Source organism: Antechinus flavipes, chromosome 2 (genome assembly GCF_016432865.1).
Source record: "Antechinus flavipes isolate AdamAnt ecotype Samford, QLD, Australia chromosome 2, AdamAnt_v2, whole genome shotgun sequence".
In the NCBI taxonomy this organism is placed as follows: Eukaryota; Metazoa; Chordata; class Mammalia; order Dasyuromorphia; family Dasyuridae; genus Antechinus; species Antechinus flavipes.
The window spans coordinates 192238317-192264457 of record NC_067399.1 but is presented as its reverse complement, the minus strand read 5'-3'; the positions used below and the strand labels follow the sequence as shown (position 1 = coordinate 192264457).

At 32.5% G+C, this 26141-nt stretch overlaps 1 protein-coding gene across 1 annotated transcript in view; it reads left to right on the top strand.

The window, feature by feature from the left end:
• PXDN (peroxidasin) overlaps window positions 1-26141 on the top strand; it is a 143360-nt gene that overhangs the window by 77173 nt on the left and 40046 nt on the right. The window contains 7 exon segments of the mRNA XM_051976044.1: window positions 3961-4032; window positions 10991-11062; window positions 11712-11783; window positions 14295-14464; window positions 18896-19013; window positions 21781-21950; window positions 23791-24063. Coding sequence (XP_051832004.1) covers window positions 3961-4032; window positions 10991-11062; window positions 11712-11783; window positions 14295-14464; window positions 18896-19013; window positions 21781-21950; window positions 23791-24063 — 947 coding nt within the window.

Sequence of the window (26141 nt, the reverse complement as noted above, 5' to 3'; positions counted from 1 at the left end):
GTCAGGCATTGGATTAAATGGCTTATCCAGGGTCACATAACTAGAAAGTGTTAAATGTGTAAGGTCAAATTTGAACTCAGATCCTCCTGACTCCAGGGTTGGTACTCTATCAACTTTGCCATTTAGCTGCCCTTCTTAATCCTATAGATATCATTATAGCTGCTGGCATGTTCATAGGACTACCATCATCATCATTATAGTCCAAGAGACAGAAGAACATAACCTATATAGAAAGATGGCTTTTGGGTCAGGGAGTCTAGATTAAATTTCTGTCTCTGAGACAACATAGTGGTTCTGTGACCCAAAGCAAGTCACCTTAATAATCCTGGAAACTCTTTAATCTATGGTTAAATGAAGTAATATGTATAAAAAGGATTTTGTGAACTTTGATTACCACTATTATTATTAATTGTCATTAAATTACTATGAATTTCAGCATAGTTTCTAATGGGAACAAGTAGAAGAGGGGAGATAAAGGAAGAAAAGGAGAAAGGAGAAGAGAATTTCTTATTAGTTCACTACATTAATGGTGTCAAACTTAAATAGAAATAGATCTAATTATACCTTGTAGGGAAGATAGATTGGGAGAGGTGGTGGTCAGAAGAAAAATACTTTTGAAGAGGGATATGATGAAAGAAGAGAGAAGAAAAATGGGAAAAAATAGGGTGTGGGGAAATAATGTGAATAAGATGAATTCACCCATAAAATGGAAGAGGATAGCAGAGTGGTTACATGATATAGACATAAAGGTTGATAATATAAATCACAGGAGCATGGAATAGTTTACCTGTCAGTTCTATGGATAAGGGAGGAATTTATGACCAAAGAGAGGATAGAGATTTTTTTTTTCTCAAACAAAACTAATCCAGACAAAATTAGAAGGAAAGCAGACACCTGGGCGGGGGGGAAAGGAAGAATTCACATTGTTTCTCTGATAAACACCTCAAATTTATAGAAAATGGAATTAAATTTATAAGAATAAAATTCATTCCCCAGTTAGTAAATGAAAAGACAGTTTTTAGATGAAGACATGTTATACATAGTCATATGAAAAAATGCTCTAACTCACTATTAATTAGAGAGATTTAAATTAAAACAATTCACCATCTCACACCTATCAGATTGTTCAACAGAAAAGGAAAATGACTAATTTTGGTGGGAATATGACAAAATTGGGACACCAATGCATTGTTGGTGGAGTTGTGAACTGATTGAGCTATTCTGGAGAGCAATTTGGAACTATGCCCAAAGGGCTGATCCTCTTATCGAGCAGTTCCTGCTACTAGACCTGTAGTTGAAAGAGATTTTATTTTAAAAAAAGAAAAGGACCTATGAATACAGAGATATTTATAGCAGCTCTTTTTATAATGACAAAGAATTGAAAATTGAGGACCTGTCCATCAACTGGGTAATGGCTGAAAAGGTTGTGGTAATATGATTGTAATGAAATGCTATTGTGCTATAAGAAATAATGAACAGTATGTTTTCAGGAAAACCTGGAAAGATGTGCATGACCTAATTCAAACTGAGATGAGCAGAATTATGAGAGCGTTCTACACAGTAACAGCAGTATTAAAAAATAATCAACAAAGAATCATTTAGCTAGTCTCAACAATACATTTATCTAAGATAATCTTGAAAAACTCATCATGAAAAATGCTCTCTACCTCCAGAGAAAGAATGATAGAGCCTGAATGCAGATCAAAGTTTACTTTTTAAAGACTTTATTTTTCTTTATTATTTTTTCTTTTGGCCTGTGTTTTCTTCTACAACAGGAATAATATGGAAATATGTTTTACATGATTGCATGTGTAAAACTTAAATCAGTTATTGCTTGCCTTATCAATGGTGGGAGAGGGGAAGGGAACAAATGGAGGTGGAAGAGAATTTAGAACTGAAAATTTTAAAATACAAATATAAAAAAACTTTTACATGTCATGAATTTTTTTTGATGAAATTAAAATTATTCACTGTGCCTAATACTCAGAAAGATATTTCTATTTGAAGACTAAGTATAGCAAAGATTGATTCTGGTAAATAAACAGATTTAGCAAAGATCCAAAGTGAAATAGCAGATAGTTACTTGTTAAAAACCTCAGTATGAAACTCTATATCTTTTGTTTCAAAATAATGTGTTCATTTGTTGTTTTTAATGGTACATGGGAGTTTAGTGCTTCAGGGTCTTAATTATAAATGAGACATTGAACCAGGGAGATCCTGGTATGCCAAAGGATTTTTCATTTATACCCCTTCTCTATCATTGTTTTAATTCTTTATACTTTTCATTCCCTTCTATAAAGGTGTTTTAAAGAAAAACAAATGTTTGGATCTTAAATGTAGGTTTGATTTTTACTTAATTAGAAATTTGTAGTCCCCTCTCAGAGACTGTTTAGTTATTGTTTTTTCCTTAGGAAGTTTAGCTTAACTTTATTTTGAAGATTTATCTCTCCAAATTACAATGAATTAAAATTTATTTTATTTTGAAAAAAAATTTGTACACCATCTTTAATAATTGGAGACAGTTTATAAAACTATTGCAGATTTAGAATTAAAAGAAAAACTTAGTCGTAATTGAGTCTACTCCCTCTTTTATCATGTGAGGAATTTGAGGCCCAGATTTGTTCAGTCACAAAGTAGTGTCTAATGTAGGATTTGAATTTAGGTCTTTATGACTCTAGGTTTTTCACTCCACTCGTTATACCATGCCCCCTCAAAAACCAACCATTGCTTTTCAATGGGGAAACTAAACAACCTTTCTAGTATTCCTGAGAACCTTTTTCATCTAAAAAAAACTGGGGAAAAACACAGCAGTTAAAATGAAATAAAACAACTAGCAAAATTGAAAAGAGAAAAAGAAAACTTGCTTCATCTCTAAGAGGAAACTCAAATGAGTTCCTAGGACTTGTGGAACTGTCCCGATAGAAATTAGAGATCTATAGTTGACTAGGAGTCATTTCTGTAAGACCAAGGTTAAAAAAAAAACCCAAATATTCCAGGTCAAAATTCCTACATGAGTAACTTGTTCATTTCCCCAATGGTTCTCCTGTACTGAGCATGGGTACACACACACACACACACACACACACACACACACACACACACACCTGTTCATGTGTGTATACATACATAGGTAATTATGTGTGTATGTATGACAGTGAAGACAAAGTAGACACAGTAGACAGAATTTCTCCAAAAGGCCTAACAGAAATTTGCAGACATTAGACACTTAATACATTTCTGTTGAATCATTTAGATATTTATAATAATAGATAGGGTTAGGAATACCTTATTTAAGATATTCTTGCAAAAACAGGTCTACTTCTGAAGTTAATGCCATTTAATTAGAAACGATCATGTAGGCTTGACAATATCTAGATTTTTAAGATTTCATTAGCTCCTAGAGTAAGATAGTTTCACTAGTTACTTGCTGTTTTTTTGTTATGCCCCTTTGATTTTGTTGGAAGTCTAGTGCTGGCATTTTTAGGCACTATTTTGAACTTTGACATAATTGATTTACCGATATATATTCCTGAATACTTACAAGCTATCAAAGTGTCAGGAATAGAACTGTATGGCATATTTGTATTTTATGGCTATTTTTTTTTTTTATATATGTTGGGAATTTTCAGTTAACTGTGAGCTTTAGACTCGTGTATTAAAAACCACTTCAGGGCAATAGAATTGACCATTCTGGTAGCCCATGGGAAATGTTTGATTTCCAGGAAGCTGTGTTTAGTTTTTTTCCCTTCCCTTTCCCTCCCCTTTGGGCATGTTTAGTCTTCATCTCATGATGTTTTTCTTCTGGAAAGTGGGGAGGGAGTGACTGTGCAAACATCACATTTGTTTCCCTCATTCAATGGTTCATTTTAAAACTGTCTTTATGTGTCAACTTAATTCTTCTTTTTCTACCTTGTCAGGTCTTGTGTGTGTACTAATATTCCCCAATGTTTCTTGTTTCAGCTATTTATACAAGAATGAAATCCAGTCAATTGACAGGCAAGCATTTAAGGGACTTGCCTCTCTAGAGCAACTGTAAGTGCCATCCTTCTTTCCCATGCTCTACCTTTAGTCATATATTCTACTTGGTTGCTTTTCAATGGGGAAAGTGTGTGGCTTTGATTCATGCTTATTCTTTGCATGCTTACACATATATGCTCATTGGGATGTGAATTAAGTAGGCTTTTAATTATGTACTTGTTTGTGAAGTGGCAAAATTTGACCAATGTCATTTGTTGCTTTTCTGTGGTGTCTACACATTTGTAATTTCCTTTTCTAATTCCTTTGTAGTTTCCTGTAATTCTTGGGAATCTGGGTTGGGGTGGGGGTGTGTGAGGATAGGGTGGGGAAGGAGGAGATAGATAAACAAATCTTATTATAGTAGTTGTATTCATATATAATGGGGGGATAATAACAAAACTTTTCTTTGATGTGCTCTTGCTACATCAGTTCTCATGGAGCCCATATGAATATGGGCTAAGTTCTTTTGGCTTCTTTTATTAAGATATATGTCCTCTGGATCAGTGATGAAGGATATTCTCTTCACTGCTTTGGGTCAGTGAAGAAATCCCTTGGTCCCTGGGCTGATAGCTGAGACAAGGGGAATGCGTCACAAGAATATGAGTCAGAGGATAGTCGTCCACTCAGTAGATTTTAAACAGTGAATCAACATTCAGTTTTGCTCTCTCCTTGCCTGCCAACTGTGGAGTTTCTTTTTGCCTTTTCTTTGGATTTTCCCTCATCTGAGCCAAGTGGGTTGCTCAGTGGCTAATCCTCTTTTGATATATCTCCCTTCCTCTGCTGCTATCACAGGTCCTAAGGGATCACTATATCATTCTAAAATGTTATTTGAAAATTCTAGTTCATTTAGGGTTGAATCCAAGAACACCAGGCTCATGGAAAATGGTCAAGAGAACTTAAACTCAGTTCCACATAGATTCTATGGGATGCCACCTAGTGAAGGAGCATAAAGAGGTCAAGAGTGAGAAGTTTCATGTTGATTCCATTACAGACAGTATATGTACATTGAATGGGGATGAAAGACACTTTGTAATTTTAAACTTTTCATCTGAAAATGTGAATCAATTATTATTGAATAGAGTCATCATGTGGGATTTTTTTTTACTGAATATATTATTATAGATTGATTTCATTTTGGAAAAGTCTTTTGATTTGCGTTTACCATTTGTTCACTGAAGTTGCTAAATTGTGACTCTTTAAAGACTCAGTTAAAAGAGACTTGTTGGTTGTATTTGAAGATTTTGTCATTGAACAAAAGGGAATTTTAATAAAACAGCTCAACATCTTTTTGTTGAAATGCATAGAAGACAATATATAAGCTTTTTGTATCAGACTTATTTGGATACAACTATTTAATACATATCTAGTTTCTTGTATTAAATCTTATAAACATATTTTAAACTTCTTTTTAAAACTATTGCTACTTTGTAGTGAATTTTGTCTTATAACACATAAGCATCACTGAATAAAATAAATAATCACATTGGCCACATTTAGCATAGTTCACTACCTTTCTGGTGGTATTTCATCACCACTCCTTTTAAATCGAAAGTAGTCATTGTTTGAAACATTTTTGGAGTCTTTCTCTGTTGTTTTTCTTTATGTTATTGTTGTCATCAAGTAACTTGTTCTCATGGTCATGCATTTTCCATTTTGTAAAGATATCTTTCCAACTTTCTCTGAATTCATTTTTAGTCTCAATAATTTATTAGTGGCTTTAAGCCATTCTCCAATTGATGGGTATCCTCTCTTCTAGTTTTTTTGCTACTACAAAAAATGCTGCTATAATATTTTCCAAATAGTTCAATCAGTTTTTGAAGCCGGAAACTACATTAATGAGAAACAACTGTATGTTATGATCATCTCCAATGACAAATATTTGTTCATGACTGTAACATTTTCCAATGTCTGTATTAATGAATATAAAATATTTTTCAGAAAAATTTCATGGAATAATATTCCCATTTGAAAGAATTCTGTATGTGAAGTCAATTAGAGAATTACTGTCTAAGAATTACTATTTATGAATGTCTTTTTATTTTCTTCACATAGCTATTTGAGCACTGATAGTATGGTTTGACTGAAGTTTATTGCTTGCATACTGCAGTCTGCTTAATAAGACATAGTTAGAGAGGTTTTTTAATTTTGAAAGTGTAAATGAAATAGCAAAGATCAACCAATGTCATTCTTTGTCTTCAGGCATCTTTCCTTGTTTGTAATGTTCTTTCCCAATCACATACTGACAGGGGCAGCTAAATGGTATAATGGACAGAACATTGTCCCTGGAGTCGGGGAGGATTTGAGTTCAAGTTCTGCCCCAGACACTTAGCACTTTATAGCATTGTGACCCTAGGAAAGTCACTTAATCCCAATTACCTTACAAAAATAAAACAAAGGGCTTAGGTCTAGTGAATGTGTGTGTGTGTGTGTGTGTGTGTGTGTGTGTGTGTGTATGAGACCATTTGAAAAATCAGGCATTTTTGATATGAGAAAGGATATTAAAGGATATTATAAATAGGTGTATTTGAATAAAAATGGAAATAATAACAACAGTGACAACATTTATGTGAGGCACTTTGTCAAGCAGTTTACAAACATAATTTTATTCTCACAACAACCCTGGTGCTGTTATTATCCTTGCTTTACAGCTGAAGAAACTAAGGCAAACAGAAGTTAAGTGATTTGTTCAGAGTTAACAGCTGGTAAATGTTTGGGGCTAAATTTGAACTCAGATCTTTCTAATTCTAAGCCTAATGTCCTATTATCTGTGCTATCTAATTGTCCCAGTTTGAAACCAACTAAAGATCCTTATTGCTGAACATTCATGCCCTTATCAACACTTATTAAGTGTCTTTTATATTTAAGTGCATTATAAAGCATTAAGCATTGAAATAAAAAGTTTTGCTAAAACCTATTATTTCCTATCGCCTTATTAGATTACAATCTAATACGAAGGATCAAACACAGACTGTATATATAACATACAAAAATACATGAGGAGTGTATTAAAACATTCTAGGTATTAAGCCTAAGAAGAAAAGACATTTCTGACTCTAGGGGACTCAAGACTTCTTAGAAGAGATCGCACTTGATTTGGGTTTTCTTAATTATAGTGTGGATAAAATTCAGAGTAGGGACCAAATCAAACTAACTTCCTAAAGAAACAGTACCAGGTTACAAATCTAAATACAGAGGAGATTTGGAGGTAAGATTGTGAGAACTGGAAATGATATCACTAAAGGAGAAATGCCAAAGACACCTGTATTTCCTTTAAGATTGAGCTCAAGTATCATCTTCTAAATGAGCACTGTCTTCATCTTTCCAACTACTTTAGTGCCGTCTTTCTCTTGCTACCTTTTATCTCTTTCATTTCTATTTTATGTACACTTTATTTGTACATATTGTGTCTCTTGGGTAAATTGCTACTTGAGGGCAAGAGTTATTTCATTTTATTTTTGCCTCTAAATTTTCACAGTCTAGCATAGTATCTGAAACAAAGCACTTACAAAATGCTTGTTGATTGACTAGGATTTTGAAGTGGTTAAATTAAAGGACTACTAAATTGCGTTTTGAGAATTGGCTTTGTAATTCATTTTGAAAGCTGGTGAAATTATCTCTCTATTAATTATAATTAATTATTATTATGATCATTTATACATTTTTTTAATGGGCAGTTAGGTGGTATAGTAGGTAGAATGTTGGGCTTAGAGTCAGGAAGACTCATCTTCCTATGTTCAAATTTGGCCTCAGATACTTATTAGCTATATGACCCTAAGTAAGTTATTTAAGCCTATTTGCCTCAGTTTCTTCATCTGTAAAATGAGCTGGAGAAGGAAATGGCAGAACACTCCAGTATCTTTGCCAAGAAAAATTCAAATGGGGTCACAAAGAGTTAGACATAACTGAAAAGACTGAACAACAAAATATGTTCTAACCCCCCTTTTCTTCAGGCTCTTATTCACTGTAGGATCATACGTAGATTTAGAACCAGTGACCTTAGATGTCATATAATATAATCCCCTTCATTTTTCTGATGAGGAACTTGAGATTTGGAGATTGTTGTTTGCCTATAGTCACACAGGCAAAATGGAAAATCAGACCCAGGTTCAAGAATTCTAAGTTCTTTGCCTGTACCACTGTACTATGTGGCTTCTAGTCTCATTACAAAAATGGTAACCCTTCTTCCATCTTGTAGTAATCATTCCTAGCCTATGTGGGGAGCAAATCTAATTAAATTTTTTTTTTTTTTTTGTGTGTGTGTGTGTGTCCATATATGGGGAATGAATTTGGAATTCAGAGACACAGAATCAGGTTTCAATGACAGATAATTCAGAACAACATAGGTATTATTTATTCCATTGACAGAAATGGTGAAGTCAAAAACTGCTAGGGAAAAAACAGTTAAGTTGTAGATATGTTGAAAGCTGAAAATAAACAGGTGAGGCAAGATATTCCTTCTACTCCAATCCAATAAATATTAAGAGCACACTGTATGTTGGATACCATGTTAGGTGGTTAAATTTCATTTCCTATCTTTTATAAAAGGAAGACATTAGGAAGAATTTGGTACTAGCTAATCAGAAAGGAGAGAATGCTGAAAAAGACTTATTAGTCTAGGTCTTAATTAGCATCATGGTGATGAGATTACAGGTGATGAGCTTGATCTTGGGAAAGACATCTTATTTCTTGGAATTGAAAATAGGCCAAGCAGTAATTGCAGAATGGAACTATAATTCAGTTGTAATATTGCCACCATAAAATATGTGCCTATGATAATGAATCTAGTTCAATCCATTGGATCTCTTACTACTAGAAACTATTTGATTCTTTATTAGGATTCTTAATTCATCCTGATGTATTGCTGTCTTAGCAAAACCAATATTAAAATGAGAAATCAATTTGTCTAAACATTTTTTTTTAAAAATGGAAGTAATCCATTATTACTAACTTTGCCAGTGATATAAATCCAGTGTGGAAAAAAATTTGATGCCTCAGGTGTTATAAAACTAGGAGAGAATTTCATGTAAATATTTCATGCTTTCTTTTTGTTTATTGAAAAATCTCTTTATTCCCTTGTAGTTGATTTCTATTTCTAAGAATAAAATGAGAAAATCTTACTTCTATAGCTGAACAAACTTTTGGAAATGTTGTTATTTTACTAATAGATTTTGTTTTTATTTAAATTCATTTTCAAATATTTCTCTTCCCCTCTTCTATGCAACAAACCATTATTATTTTTAAAAGACTAGTTTTTCCTATCTTTCTCAGGAAGTACAGAGGCCACTCATGGATCTGATTCCAATCTCATCGATGTAAAAGTTTTTACCTAAACTATTTGTCCCTTTCATAAGCAGTCTGGTAGTCCACTCCAAATCTCATTTTCTTAATGCTGAAGTTAATGTAAACATTCTATTGGCATAATCTATTGTGACTAAGCTAAGGAGAGCTGCCCCTTTAGCCACCTTAGTAGCTATCACATCCAGCTGAGCCATCTCTCATAAGAAAGAATGTTAAAAAGAGGATAAAAAAAGCAATTCAATAAACCTTACTAACACATTAGCTGGGTCTTACATGAGGCATAATGTCTAATTGTAGTTTCTTTTCTTCACAGAACAAGGAGGGAAAGGTATATTTCCACATCTTTTCTCTAGGAGAAAGATGGGACATTAAAATAACAAAGATTTGTTTTTCTTTTCTTTCTTTTTTTTCCATTTGCACTGTTATGATAAATGTGTATATAAATTCTGCCTTAATTTCCATAAGTTCCTATGTGTCTTCTCTTGCTTCTCGGAATCCTTCATTTTTAATGGTATGGTAATATTTCATTGCATTCTAATATCATAATTTGTTTATCCATTCTTCTGTCAATGAGTTTATTTCTCATTCGTAAATACTACATTCTAACTAAAATTAAAGTTTTTATTTTGTCCTTGAATTTTTTCATTTCCTGCATCAAAGAGCATATTCAAAGTATTCTCTATAGTATGTACAAAATCCTTAAAAACTGTTGGAAGGGACTTCAGAGGCTATCTAGTCTGATCTACTTTTGCACAAGAATCCTTTCTGTAACATCCTCAACAAATCCTCAGTCAGCCTTTGCTTAAAGACTTTAAGTAAAGGGAAACCTACTACATCCTGCAGTACTCTCAGATATTCTCATTGTTATGAAAGCTTTTCTTTCCTTCAATTCTAATCTAATTTTTAAAAATTTCCATTTGTCTTTCTGTGTGTTTGTTTCCTCTGGGGCTTCAGTATAATCCTACTTTCCCTTGCCTTTGATAATAACTACATTGTACCTTCTGTCTTCTCTATGTCAAGCAACCCTGATTTTTTTCACCTGTTCTTTAGGAGACATTATTGAGAGAATTCTGGATTCTCTTTATTTGACCAGTTTTAATGCCCAGGACTGAATACAATACTCTAGATGTGTTTGGAATAAGACAAAGGAAAGAAGGACTATTATTTCCTGGTGCTGGATGCTCTGGTTTTCATACTGTAACTCAAGATAGCATAATATTATTTCTTCCTATGCAAAATCAACTATCTCTCTAACTCAACTAACCACATTTCAAACAGACAAATATTTTATGAGTACATTCAATGGGCAAGGCTCCATTTAGGATCTATGAAAATAGTACAATAAAAAAAATTGATTGTGGCTCAAAATATTATTAAAAAAATAATTACTAGCTATGAACACATTTGATGATGAAATCACCAGCCTGAGGGGAAAATTGACTAGTTTTAACTAGTCAGATACTTTATTAAGATAATATTGGTTTTATATAAATTTGATCTTATTAACTTTAAATCTGTAAGTATTACTTTTCATTTTAATCTTCATATTTGAATGATCCTTTTATTTCCTATGAAAATTATAGTTAACTTATAATCTCTTTCATAATAGAAAGTAATAGTTCTGAAGAAAATTGACAAAAAAAGTTTTGATAGTTTTTATTTTTTGCTTTTATAGATATCTGCACTTTAATCAGATTGAGACTTTGGATCCAGAATCATTCAACCATCTTCCCAAGCTTGAAAGACTGTAAGTTTTCTTTTCTTTTCTTTCCATCCCTCCTTCCTTCCTTTCCTTCATTCTTTTCTCTGTTTGTCTGTCTCTGACTGTCTCTCTGTTTCTCTCTGACTGTCTGTCTGTTTGTGTCTCTCTCATCTAATCAACACCAGGAGGTCCATTAAGTTAAGTGGGGAAAAATGTATTTTTATTTTCACTATGCTGTGATTAATTACATTTGTAAACATGTATTTTACTTTATTTTGTTTAAGAATATTACTCTGAAAAATCTATTGTAGACATTACATATGAAAGATCCCCTGCCTAAGACAGTAATAATAAGTCATTACTCCATGGGGTGATATCACTTTATTCATAAATTTTATTTCTCAGTAGGTCTTAAGTTTGATCAATATCTATTTTTAGAATTTAAAATACATTTTCACATAGTAGTATAATTTAGAAAATTAACATTATTGACATTTGGTTACAAATTAATTCTGTTTACCTAGCAATTATTAAGTTATTTCAACAAACAAATGGTGATTTAGAGTAATGGTAACAATGCCTCTTTTAAACAAAGCAGAAAATAATCATTTAAATCTCCTAAAAGACAAACTTCCAATTATTCATATTTAATGTTCATATGTTATTTCAATTCATTATATTCTTTTTTTAACAGATTTTTACATAACAATCGAATTGCTCACTTAGTTCCTGGAACATTTAGTCACTTGAATTCCATGAAGAGATTGTAAGTAAATTAATATCTTTATTTTTATATTTATTTGTTTGTTTTGTTTTGTTTTGTTTTTTGCCTAGGGTCACACAGTTAGGAAGTGTTAAAATGTCTGAGAACAAATTTGAACTCAGGTGCTCCTGACTTCAGGACTGGTGCTCTATCTACTGCGCCACCTAGATGCTCCACATTAATATTTTTTAAATCCAAGCTTCAGTAAAGTTCACTTATGAATTTATGATATGTCCACAACTTCTATTTATATAATGTTACTTAAGTACATAAATGTCTCTTCCTATAACATCTTAAAAGCATGTAAATGCTCGTGACTTTTTTTTTTTTTTTTGCAGATGAAGAGAACAATACTCAAAAAAGTTTGAATGACATCTAATAATGGGCTGATAAATGGTAGAACTAGGAATAAATAGTATCAAAACTTTCTACTTGCAAGTTAAATCCTCCATTTCCAATTTCATTTTCTTGACCATGATACCATATTAGCATATTAATATATACTTATGCAGAATAATAATTACTTAGCCATTTTCTTTGATTGATATCTGTATAACAATCAAAAAATTGTTATAAAAGATACATACAGTGTAAATGTTGGTTTTGTTTTGTTTTGGGTTTGTTAAGTTTTTTAACTCTTAACTGTTGCAACTAGTTTGTAGTATATAAAATATATAGTGAATAGATTTTGTTAGATTTTGTAAAAATTAGTGGAGAATATCTTTAAGATCATATTTTAATTCTCCCAATTGTTTTTTAAAATACATGTTGTATTAATTGCTTATATATTGTAATATGAAGAATAAATAGTTTCTATTATGCCAATTCTAGTTTTTTTGTCTGGGGATGAACAGTTTAAGCTTATTTAAAGCTTAAACTTTAAATACTTTTAAACTTTAAATACTTTTTTTAAACATACATTTTCTTCAAAGACTGCTGGAATCAGAACATTTATCCTCACAATTAGGAATTTTATCAATTAGAAATTTATTTTTCAGTTATTTTCCTTTTTTTTCCCAGAGGCAATTGGGGTTAAGTGACTTGCCCAGGGTCACATAGCTAGGCAGTGTTAAGTGTCTTAATCCAGATTTGAACTCAGGTCCTCCTGACTTCAGGGCTGTTGCTCTATCCTCTGTGCCATTTAGCTGCTTCTATTTTTCAGTATTTCAAGTCTTATTTATCCTTCTTGATAGATATTAAGCACAGTGATTCCCAACTTTAATCATCATTTGATTATTCCTAAATATTGCTAGTGTCTGTCAGTCAACAAAACATTTATTGAATGCTTACTTTATGAGTTGTGGTAGGTATGGTGCAGAAGATACAAAGAAATGCAGAATGGATTTCTTGTTTTCATGAATGAAAAAAAAATTCTTGTTGAAATGAAAAGATATACATCCAAGTAGAATTGAAAACTAAAAGTTTTATACAATAAGTGCCAATTAAAGAGGAGCCAGCATGGGTTCACATAAAGAAAGTTGTGTCAGGTTTACCTCATTTTCTGTTTTGACAGGATGAGTAGTTTGGGGAAACCACTGCGCACATGTCTGTGCCTTGGTAAAGGACTTGACCAAGTCTGTCTTAATTTTTTTTTTTTTTTTGTGGAGGAAAAGGGCAAGGTGATATAGGTAGATTCATAAGTGGAATGATTTTATCAAAAGCAGATTGACTTATTTCAGCTTAGAGGGAAATGTTTCCTGATATTCTCCTCGTCTCTACTCTTAATCATCCTGCCTTGTTTATCATTGTCGTCAATGTGTAAAGTGATATGGATGTGTGCTGAATTTTTCAGATTTCCTCATCTGTAAAATTTGGGACTTGAGCATTGATTGCTTACAAGATCCCTGGATGTTTATTGCCTGGAACATCCATTTTTAGATCTGTGACCACCAAAAATCAATCAATATATCAATCAATCAGTCAAAATACCATGAGTAATGATTCAGAATTTACCCTGACAAAAAGACAGTTGGGAGTATAATAGCTATCTTCAGAATTTATAGGAATTTATTTGAATTAAACTTTCTCTGTTTTACCCCAGAGAGAACTTAGTAAAGTCAATGAGTATAAGCTATGGTTAAGTAGATTTCAGTTAACATAAGGGGTAATTTTCCTATAATTGGAGCTGTCCAAAGATGTTATAGGATTCCATTTCCCCACCTAAAGTGGGAACATCGGACAGTCATTTTTCAGGGATGATACTGAAGGGATTTGTAGTTCATTCAATTGAGGTATTTGGGCTAGATAAGTTTACAGGAATCTTCTGATTATATTATTCTTAGATTTTGTGGTTCTGTGTACCTTGTTAGATTGTAAGTCTTTTGGAGGAACCATTTTAATGCAATATATATCATGCATGTCCATGTAGGACAGGGCTGTGGGCACAGGACATAGTCAGTAGTATTTTTTAATTATATTAGATTTGTATTTTGAACTTTAACATCCTTGTCTGACAATTTTAACCTTAATTATTTATTCCTAATTTATCTCTGGCTATTTCTTCTTTGTTCAAAGACGATTGGATTCAAATGCTCTTCATTGTGACTGTGAAATCCTGTGGTTGGCAGACCTGCTAAAGACATATGCAGAGTCTGGAAATGCTCAGGCAGCTGCCACCTGTGAATATCCCAGGAGGATCCAAGGGAGATCCGTGGCCACTATAACACCAGAAGAATTGAATTGTGGTGAGTTTTATCTTAGCACAATTTTAATTCACTTTGTCTCAAGTGCTAGCACTGAAATGAGCTCTATGGGATTCCCCATTGGATTGGAATTCTGATTGTGTTTTGGTTTTTCCAAATATGCATGCAACACTATCAGGTCTTAAATAGGCACAGATCCCTATGCAACATCTAGTTATAACTTAGCATTAATAGTTTTTAAAAAAATAAATTTCCGGGGAGGGACAACTAGGTGGCGCAATGGATAAAACGCCAGCCCGAAGTCAGGAGGACCTGAGTTTAAATATGGCCTCAGACACTATTTCCTAGCTGTGTAACCCTGGACAAGTTATTTAACCCCAATTGCCTCAGGAAAAAAAAAAAATGATAATTTTTAAAAAAGTAAATAAATAAATTTCAGGGGACAGCTAGTTGATGCAGTGGATAGAGCACCAGCCCTGAAATCAGGAGGACCTGAGTTCAAATCTAGCCTCAGACACTTAACACTTCCTAGTTGTGTGACCCTGGATAAATCACTTAACTCCAATTGCTTCAGCAAAAAATGAAAAAAAAATTTCAGAAAGCTTCTAAGGAATTTTCTATTTCTTCAGTGTCATTTTTTGATAATACAACTGTTGGTTTTTCTTTTCTATTTCTGAAGAGTAATTGCTTTTTATCAAAAGCAGCTTCTCTTGGTATCTCACACTGTTCATCATAGAGGATATTACTATAATAATTTTCTTAGCTTGTTTTATATCTTTTCTGTAGGGACCAGGATTTTAGGAGGAGAAATTAACTTTCTGGAACTAATAAAAAATAAACAATAGCAAATGTAGAAAGAATTTGGGGATATATTTAGAGATAGTGGTATAATTAAATAAGCATAAGCTGGTGCATCTTATGATCATAGGATTGGAGGATTTAAAAATGAAGGGACTTTAAAGGAACATCTATTCTCAACCTTTTATATGATAGATTAGCCTAGAATAGGGAAAGCACTTCCCCAAAATAATATAGATATTGAAGAGCATAATGGAGATTTAACTGAAGTCTTCTGAATCTATCATTAATCAGTTGTTTGTGAGTTTGCATTTTTGGAGAGAGTTTGTGCTGTCCCTCATTCCCATTTGTCAGCTAGCATGACATTTTTGCATACAGATGAGGGGATGCTATCAGTCTCTAGTCTGTTTCCTTATTTCAAATGAAGTCTAATACTACAATAGTAAGTACTGTATCTATCCTTAAATTTCATTATGTTGATCCATTATGACCACTGGAAAGAACCAGATGGAAAACTGAAATTTGAGACTGGTAGAAAATGTTGGTTTATATTTATCACTTGTTCAGTGTATTCAGAACACTATTCTGGATACTATAGAGAAAACTACTAAAGAAGGGAGATAAGAAGGGAAACTCTTAAACTGTTTTTCCTCCTATCTTAATTGCTATTAAATGTGATAGAAACACATTTCATTCCCTATGTATTGTTAATATGTAACATATGAGTGAGATATTAATAGCTATCATATCTGGTCCTGAGGTTTTTTCTCTTACTCATCTATTTTTATTTCATCTATTTATATTATTATATTTATATTATCTATTTTATTTATCTACTCTGGATATTCTTAAGAAGTAGACTAGTAAAACCATGTTTGAACTGTGATAGAGAAAATTTAATCACTGTATAGCCTGACAAATGCTGTTGCCAAATTATATTTGTTGTATATTCAAAAGCAGAAATAATATTGACATGCTAGTGCAGTGTCTATGCCATAAGATTTAGATGTCCTGGGTTAAAATTTTGGCCCTGATGATTATTAAACCACATATTCTTGTTCAAGTCACTTCTCTGTGGTCCTCAGTTTCATCCCTTGTGTAAGAAGGTGTTTGGACAAGATCTTATTTAAGTTTCTTCCTAGCTTTAATTCAGTGATCTTATAAGATCACAATGGAACCTATTAAATTTATTTTATTTCTAATGCTATGCATTTTAATATAGCTGATGCCTAATTTCTATATCATTCATTCTGATTTCCTTTAGTAGAGAAATGCGGTTTCTGGCATATACATACTATATGTGTGTATTCTATAATGCACATACATAGCTGTATGTGAATACATATATACATACACATAATGTAATTATATATTATACACAATTAAATATATAAACATAATTACATGATATATATATCTCCTTAGAGATTACTCTTAGGGAAAGAACAAAAAAATAAGAGAGAAAAAAATAGAATTTCTTGAAATAATTTCTAAGGAGTCCCATGAACCTGATTTAAAGAGGAATATGTCAAAAATAGTAAAGTAGGAACATGTGAATAGAGATTATAGTTTATGAATTGGCTAAAAATAAATCAGAAATCTGTGGTCACCAACTTGTGTTTCCATTTTTATTAATTTGTGATTTCATTAAGGTAATTTGCATTTGATTTTGGATTTTTGCCATACTCATCCAGATAAACCATGTTTACTTGGTTTCATTATGTAGCTTTTATTCTTATTTATGTAAGAATGTTTGTATGAAACCAGAGATGGAATTTAGAGAAGAGACATCTGTAATTAATGGAATATTTGTTCTCAATTCCTTAGGAAACGAAAAGCTCAGGAAAGTGCTTGTCCTAGGTCATATAGGTTGTGAATAGCAAAATGGAGATTTGAATTTAGGTCTTCTGAATCCATCACTGTAACTAGGCATAGAGCTATTTATAAATTTGGATTGTTGGGGAGAGTTTATGCTATTCCCCATTCCCATTCATAAGATACCCTGACTCTTTTTGTCAAAAGGAATACAAATATGTGCATCTGATACAAAAATAATGAAGTATCAGGCAAGCAACATAAAACAAAAGTAATATCTTTCATGATTTTTGGGCCTTCACCTATAAAACTGAGATAATAATATTTTAGTTTACATATTGGACAGAATTGTTGGTAGTAGACCTTCATAGAACTTAAAGGGCTATATAAATATGAAAGAAAAAATATATAAATTGGGCTTATTCATGTTAGCTGGTTATCAGAAATGTCCAGGGCATTATATTTGTGATCTTAAACTGATTTCCCCTTTTCACTTGTTTTGCTTTAAGATTCTTTTGGTCATGTATTCCCAGGTTTTTTCCTTTAAAAAATCATCCTTTGTGAACAATTTTCAGAAGAAAAAAATTAAAATAATTTCTAGTCATATGAAAAGGTTCTTGAAATCACTATTGATGAGAAAAGTGCAAATTAAGACAACTCTAAGGTACCACCACTCTCAGATTGGCTAAAATGACAGGAAAGGACAATGATCAATGTTGGAGAGGATGTGGAAAAACTGGGACACTGATACATTGTTGGTGGAGTTGTGAACTGATCCAGATATTCTGGAGAGCAATTTGGAACTCTGCCCAAAGGATTATAAAATTGTACATACATTTTGATCCAGCAATATCTTCCCTGAGCTTATATCCCAAATAGATCAAAAAGGTGCGAAAGGGATCCACATGAGCAAAAATGTTTGTGGCAGTCCTTTTTGTAGTGACAAGAAACTGAAAAATGAATGGATGCCTATCAGTTGGACAATGGCTGAAGAAATTATGGTATATGAAGGTTATGGAATATTATTGTTCTATAAGAAACAATCAGCAGGATGATTTCAGAGAGGCTTGTAGAAATTTGTATGAACTGATGCTAAATGAGATAAGCAGAACCATTGTACACAGCAAAGCAAGATTGTACAATGATCAATTTTGATGGACATGGCACTTCTCAATAATGAGATAATTCAGGACAGTTCCAATGATCTTGTGATGAAGAGAGCCATTTACACTCAAAGAGAGGACTGTGGGCACTGAGTGTGGATCACAACAGCATTCTTACTCTTTTTGTTCTTTGTTTGCATTTTATTTTCTTTCTCATTTTTTCCCTTTTTGATTTAATTTTTCTTATGCATCAAGATAATTGTATAAATATGTATGCTTCTATTGGATTTAACTTATCTTTTTACCATGTTTATTGGATTATTTGCTATCTAGGGGAAGGGGTAGGGAGAAGGGGGAAAATTAGAGCATAAAGTTTTGCAAGGGTTAATGTTGAAAAATTATCCATGCATATTTTTTGAAAATTAAAAAGCTTTAATTTTAAAAAAATCATCCTTTAAGTATGGGGCCTTATATATAGAGATTTAATAATTATTTGGCATTTCCTTTACAAAGCTTCTTGACTGTATTAATTTATAAAATTTCTTTGAGACAGATCTTACTAAGCAATTTTCAATTCATTTGTGATGTTCGAGATTAAAAACTAGCCTTCTGTGCTGGGAATCATTTGTAGGGTTTCATAAAATATTTAACATGATGCATTTATCACATTCTTTAAAAAAAAAAGCAAAACATCATCATTTAGTTTGATTTGACAATTTTAAAACAAATAATGTTTCCTTTTCATTTCTTGATATAGAAAGGCCACGGATTACATCAGAGCCTCAGGATGCAGATGTGACCTCTGGGAATACAGTCTATTTCACTTGCAGGGCTGAAGGCAATCCCAAACCAGAAATAATATGGCTTCGAAACAAGTAAGTTGGAAGAAGAAAAATAATTTATCTGAAGTACAGTAGAGGCTTAATATTTTTGTATGTGAAATAATCACCATGTTATATATATATATATATATATATATATATATATATATATACATACATACATACATACACACACATACATACTGAGTTTTTAAAATCTATATTCCTTCTTTCATTGAAAGAAGAAAAACAGGAGCTATGTTGGTTTTTTTTGTCTCATTCCTGGCTTTTTTTTTCCTGGGCTTTAACTGCAAGCAGATTTATGGGAGCTTTAAAAAAAATCCTCAGTCAAATTAACAACTATACTTTGATCTAAGTTAGAGAGTGAACATTTTCTCCTGGACACTTCCCCCTCCCCCCCGAAAAATAATAAAACATATTCTGCTTCATTAGGATGTGAGCATCTTTGGGGCTCCATCTTCTTGTTTTTCATTGTATACCCAGTACTTAGCACAGTGCCTGGCCCATAATAAACTTAATAATTACTTGTTAACTGAGTATTTTTAACTATATATTGTATTGTCTGGACAAGTGGCAAGAAGAGCTAGTTATTCCTTTTACCTTTGTTCAGATTAAGTTCCTTTTTCTTTCTTTTTTCCCTCCCCAGTTTCTTCTTTTTTTCAGGTTTCTATTCATCCTTTAAGTCTCTTGAGTCTAAATAACTTAGGGCAATGGCTCTAGATAGAAGTAAACTGTTGTAAGCTTGGCTAGATGAGGGGTGATTTTTTTTTTTTTTGCATTTATTCGTTAAGGTTTCAGGGTATTTTCAAGGGACAAATTTTAGTAACCAGTTGCTTCTGTAGTGATTTTGGCATACATCTTTCCCTGAACTAAATTTAATTGAGTTCTAAACATGACTAGTTCTAAACATGACTCTTGAAAAAATTTCCTTTAATTCTAAATTGGAAACACAACTTTTGATTTCCCTTTTTTGAGTCTCCCCATACTTATACTGATATCTTCATACAAAACCTACTGTTGTCATTTTTTTTTTTGTAGCTATCAAGTACATATTTAAATAGGCATAATCCTTCAAGGGACTTTTAATCTCAAAAAACATTGGTGCATATGAACATATAAATGGCCCAAAAAAATCCAAAGCAGTGAAATAATTATATAAATTTTATTAAGTGAATAAATCATTTGCATGTGTTGGATATATGAATCTCATTAATAGAAAATGAAGGGATATCAGGATTTCCATGCATAGTGTCTGTTTTAGATATCATTTTTTGTCAATAAAGATTTGTGGAAGTTAGGAAATTTCCAAAAGTTACTGATTAAGAGACAGAAGATGTTTTGGCAAATTGATGGAGAGAAGACAGTTTATTCATAGTTATCAGCTTTAGAGAAGGTTTGGAGGCAGAAATAGGATAACCAGAGCAAATAGGTATTAAAAATGGTCCTTTCACCCCTAGTTAAAATTTTATGCTAAATATATTGGAGAAAGTTTTTTTTCCTGTTGTGATTTTTATTCATAATTTTTTTCTAATGAAAAGTTAATACTTTTTAAAAAAGGTTTTATAATTTTCCTTTCCAGCAAACTATTCCTATACTTCTTTTAAAGAATGTACTTCTTTACACATTGAAGATTGCATTCATTTTATAAATAAAAAATTACATTTTCTTCCTGTGTTTAAAAAAAAGGTCTATCTTCATCTGGCAAAGATAGTAGTTTTTTTCTCGATTATACCTGTATGATTGAGTGCATTGTCTTTTTTAGTCTTCGAACTTTTACCTGTTGCTGCAAATAATGATCTTGTTAAAATCTTTAATGATTTCTTTCTGTGTATTAACTAATGAAAATCTAAATCAAATTCACATCAAAAAGGCAGATAAACTATGGAGTAAGCAAGGCCAAGTGACAGTATGGGATAGTCCCTTTGTCCCTGGTTGGCTCACTTGGCTGCATGGGTAAGTGAAGCTGGAATGTGTAAAGACAGTTGAATGTGGCAGAATTCCAGTTAGAGATTATAATTGTCTAAAGTAATCTTCAAAGTCATGTGCAGAATAAAGCTGTTAAGTACCCTGGGAATCACTTATAAGTAGGCAGCAGAGGTGTTTAGGTTAGTTTGGGAATAGTAGCAATTTGTTATCTATCATAAGCATGTGATAGCGAGGAAAAGTTAAGTACAGGTATACTTTTTTGTTTGTTTAAAAATGATTGTTTTTTATTTTATTTGTCAAAATTATTTTTGCTTTAAATTTTGAGTCAACCAGATCCCAGAAAATATTCTGCCTCTTTAAAGGTAAAATCTTCTGTCTCTTGATTGCATTTGTTATCAATCATTAAAATTAATTAATTAATTAAGTTAATAAATTATTCATGTAAACAAAATTAATTATTATTATTAAATATTATTTATTATGTTTCTAAGTCCCTGTCCACTTTAAAATCTTTAAACCTATATTTCTATTCCATTCATCAGATATTTATTATACACTTACTATAAGGCATTGTACCAAGACAAAAATGAAACAGTCTTTGTTTGTAAAGAGCTTACATTCTAGCCCCCCAAATATAGAAACAAGTGCATGTTTCTTTTTTAGGGACTGCCTGTTGCATAAGACTACCTAAGAAGGGAAGTTCTCCATGAGAGATGATGAGGGCATCAAGATATGGCTGCATTTTGGGATTTGTGCAGTCCAGAATTCCAAATTTCCCAATATATTTCTGAGTATCTTTCTTTATGATTAGAGGCATCTCCTCTGCTTGTGTGCTTAAAAACATGTTTAGACCACTAGATTTCTATCTTTACAGTAACGAGCTGAGTATGAAAACAGATTCCCGTTTAAACTTGTTAGATGATGGAACTCTGATGATTCAGAACACTCAGGAGACAGACCAAGGAATCTACCAATGTATGGCAAAAAATGTAGCAGGAGAAGTAAAAACTCAAGAAGTCACTCTTAGATACTTTGGTTCTCCAGGTAAGCTGATATTAGTTAAGGAATTTTCTTTTTTAACCAGGGTTTTACTCTTTTCATTCTCCAGGATTATTTTAGATCATATTGAGTGGCTTTCTTTGTTAGTAGCACAATGATGAGCAGGCCAAACTGGGAAATTTGAAACCAGTGGGCTAGTTGGAACTGTTTATATTCTAGCTTTATCTTGAGCATCAGCTATGTAATATTGGATCCTGGGCACAAGAATGAGTGTGGAGGACTAACACCAATCATGGAGGGATCTAAATTACTGGATAAATCCTTAGGCTCTTCATCATTACTTGAGTGGGTGGCAGAGGTCAGGAACGAAATCAAGGTACATAGCATACTGTTTTGATGGTGAGTTATTATTGCCATCTTTACTTATAAAGAGTCTAGTGACAATGATAATAATAATCTATTGAATTCTAGTTGAAAGTTGAGCCAGTTGAATATTATACTGCTGAAGCAAAACTCTTCAAATTTTCAAACAATCGGAGCAGCTAAGTGGTGCAGTGATAGAGCACCAGCCCTGAAATCCGGAGAATCTAAGTTTAAATCTGGCCTCAAACACTTAACACTGCCTAGATGTATGACCCTGGGCAAGTCATCTAACCCCAATTGCTTCAGCAAAAAAAAAAAAATTTTTCAAACAAATACCTAGTGATATGCTTTCCTTAGCACAAAAACTCACAAATTAATTAGTTACTTTATGAGCAAGAAGATTTAGATAGTTTTTAAATATAACTTCTGGGTTATAGGGATAACTATCCTGGTTTGGCATAGATAAGAAGAAAAAGTTATTTTATTACACACTTTCAACCATTTAGAAAACTAAAACTTAAGTGATATTGTAAAAGACGTCATTTATATAAAGAAGTTCTTTAATATTACTGTTTATAATAGTGCAAAGTCAGAAATCATCCAAATCACAACACTAATAAAAGCTCACATTTATATAGAATTTAATGGGCTCTTTAAAGATATCTATTTATCTATCTATCTATTCTATATACACATTTTTTTCTTATACAACTAATACATTCCTGAGGCCCAGTTGAGCTCCTTTAATGTTGCACATTTATGTAAACTGGGAAAGAATTTTCAAAGAATGAAATTGTTTGAAATGGATTGATAAATTTGTTTTTCATTCTGAAAACCTGACTAAGTTTCTCCCTGCTACTCCAAGAAAAAGAATAATAAGAGTTCTGAAATCTTGAAAGATTAGTCCTTTAATTACCTGCCATTTAGGGGAGGGGGGAAGGAGAGAAAAATTTGGAACTGAAAGTTTTGCAAGGGTCAGTGTTGAAAAATTACTTATGCATATGTTTTGTAAATAAAAAGCTTTAATAAAATTAAAAAAAATAAAAGGGGCAGCTAGGTGGTACAGTGGATAGAGCACCAGCCCTGAAGTCAGGAGAACCTGAGTTCAAATTTGGCCTCAGATATTTAACACTTCCTAGCTGTGTGACCCTGGGCAAATCACTTAACCCCAATTTCCTCAGCAAGGGAAAAAAAAAATTAAGAAAGATTAGTACTTTAAAAGAGTGTCAATATTTATAGCTCAGACATCATAAAGCACCTGACTTTAGTTAGAAAATTATTTCCTCAAAGCTAATGAAGTCTTTTGTTTCAAAAGTGTGTGTTTTTTTTTTTTTTTGTTGTTGTTGTTGTTGTATTTAACCCCCTTTGAGTATTATCCATTGCAAAGGTAGATGGTGTTGGCACCAAAGTGAATATTTCCTGCTATTCAGATATGTAGACAAAACAGGGTATTATGTCAATGGAAATGGCTTCAAGGCTTTAATTTTTTTCTTTTTCTTGTTCTTTCTTACTTTTGGAATAGCCAGACCCAGTTTTGTCATCCAGCCACAGAACACAGAGGTGTTGGTTGGAGAAAGTGTCACTTTGGAATGTAGTGCCACAGGTCACCCACAACCTCGAATTACCTGGACAAAAGGTGACAGGACACCCTTGCCAACTGATCCACGTGTCAACATTACTCCTTCTGGTGGTCTTTATATAGAAAAAGTAATACAGGAAGATAGTGGAGAGTATATATGTTTTGCAGCCAATAATATAGATAGTATCCATGCAACAGCTCACATCATTGTACAAGGTAAGTGCCATAAAAAATGGAAGAAAAAATATTTGTTTGCAAATGATGGAAGAGTTTTTATATAGCTGAAATGGATCTTAGTGGTTATCTGATATAATCTGTTCTTTGCACTCTTTATATTTAGATAAGAAAACTGAGGCCATAAAGGTTAAGTAACTTGGTCACATTCTCAGGATCCAGGATTAAATCAAACACAGGTTTCTAGATTTCCATTCCAGTTCTTCTTCCATTACTTCATTATTTTGGCTTCTCTCTAAACTTCTTTTTGCATATTCATATATGCTAATATTCTTAACATGTAATGTTAATTTTTCACATATAATGTTACATACAATATTAATAATGTTACCTCTTTTAAAAGTATTTTATGTCAATAAGTAGTCCTTCTATGCCTTCCCTATCCCAAAGGTTATGGGTAAATACATATTTCTTGCTTTGGTGATACCATACATATCTTAACTCAAATGCAATTTGAATTATCAAAGTGGAATTACACAATTTGAAAGTTGGCTAGCCTCAAAGGCCACCTAGTGTAACTCATGTGTGATATCTCACTATAATGTACCTGATAAATCGTTGTTGGAAGTAGGGAAAAGAAATCAGCATTTCTATAGCAGGCACCATGCTACTCACATTAAAATCTCATTTGATTCTAGTATCAATGAGGTAGATTTATCATCCCTCTTTTACAGTTGAGAACCTTGAGGCAAACAAAGGTGAAAGGACTTCTCCAGCTGGCAATTCTCTGAGGTCATATTTGAACTCAGGACTTCCTGATTCAAAGCCCATTGGGAGATACAGTATACAAACAAATATATACAAAGCGTGCTGTGTAAGTGATAAGGAAGAAATAACTGGAGAAAAGACATGGGATTAAGAGGGGTTAGGAAAGGCTTCCTATAAAAGAAAGATATAGCCTCTGACGGCCTTTCCTATTACTTATGATATAAGTTTCTAAAATTCATACACTGATAAGGATTACCAAATTGCCAGTGTCATGAAATTTTTATAAGAATAATTAGCTGCATTTGTACTTATGTGACTATATCAGACAAGGAACTATTCTAATTATACAATTGAACTAATGAATCACCAATCCAGAAGCAGAGTACAATCAATCAATCAACATTTATTGAATATTTACTAAGTTCAAGCACTGAGCTAAATTCTGGGTTGCAGAAAGAGGCAAAAGTCCTTGCCCTCAAGAAGCTTAAAATTGAATGGTCCAAATAAAAGGATTGCCCATGTACGTATGATGTACGATGTATAGACATCACAAAGATTGAGAAGATACAAAATAGAAGAAAAAAAATTCCCACAACATCCAGAATTAGAGAAACAATAATTCTCATTTCTTAGATTAAATAACAAATATTTGAAGGGTGATATTCAACATATAATATGATAATATTCAACATTATCTAAAGTGAAACTCATATTTCCCAACAAAACAGTCCTTCCTCTGTGCTGCCTCATTTCTATTAATGATGTCACTCTTCTTGCAATAACTCATATTTGAAACATTACAGTTATTCTTGACTCTTCCATCATCCTTATTCCTCTGTAGTTGTCCTTGACTCTTCCATCATCCTTACTCCCCTACTTTTCCTATCAGTAATCATATCCTGACAATTCTACTTTCTCAACATTTATCAAAGTTGTCCTCTCTTTACTCACATATTTGCTCCCTTAGTTCAAGATATAACCACTTCTTGCTTCAACTATTGCAACAGCCTTTTCATTGCTTTTTTTTTTCTTCTCCATTTTAATCCATCTCCTTCAAATTGCCAAATTGGTATTTTAAAGATAAATCTCTATTCACCTGTTCTATTATAAATTTTTGATATCTTCCTATTACTTTTGAGGTAAGATACAATCAAATCTTCAAAGTTGCATTGAATTCTCTCCATAATATGGCTTTCAGCTGTCCTTTTAGTTTTTATTTCATATTTTTCTCCTTCCTCTACTGTTAAACTAGCTATACATTTGTACATTTAATTTAATTATCTACCTTCTTGTTTTTGCCAGCTCTTAGTCCCTCATATCTTGATATATTCCTTCTTCAATTCCACCTTATA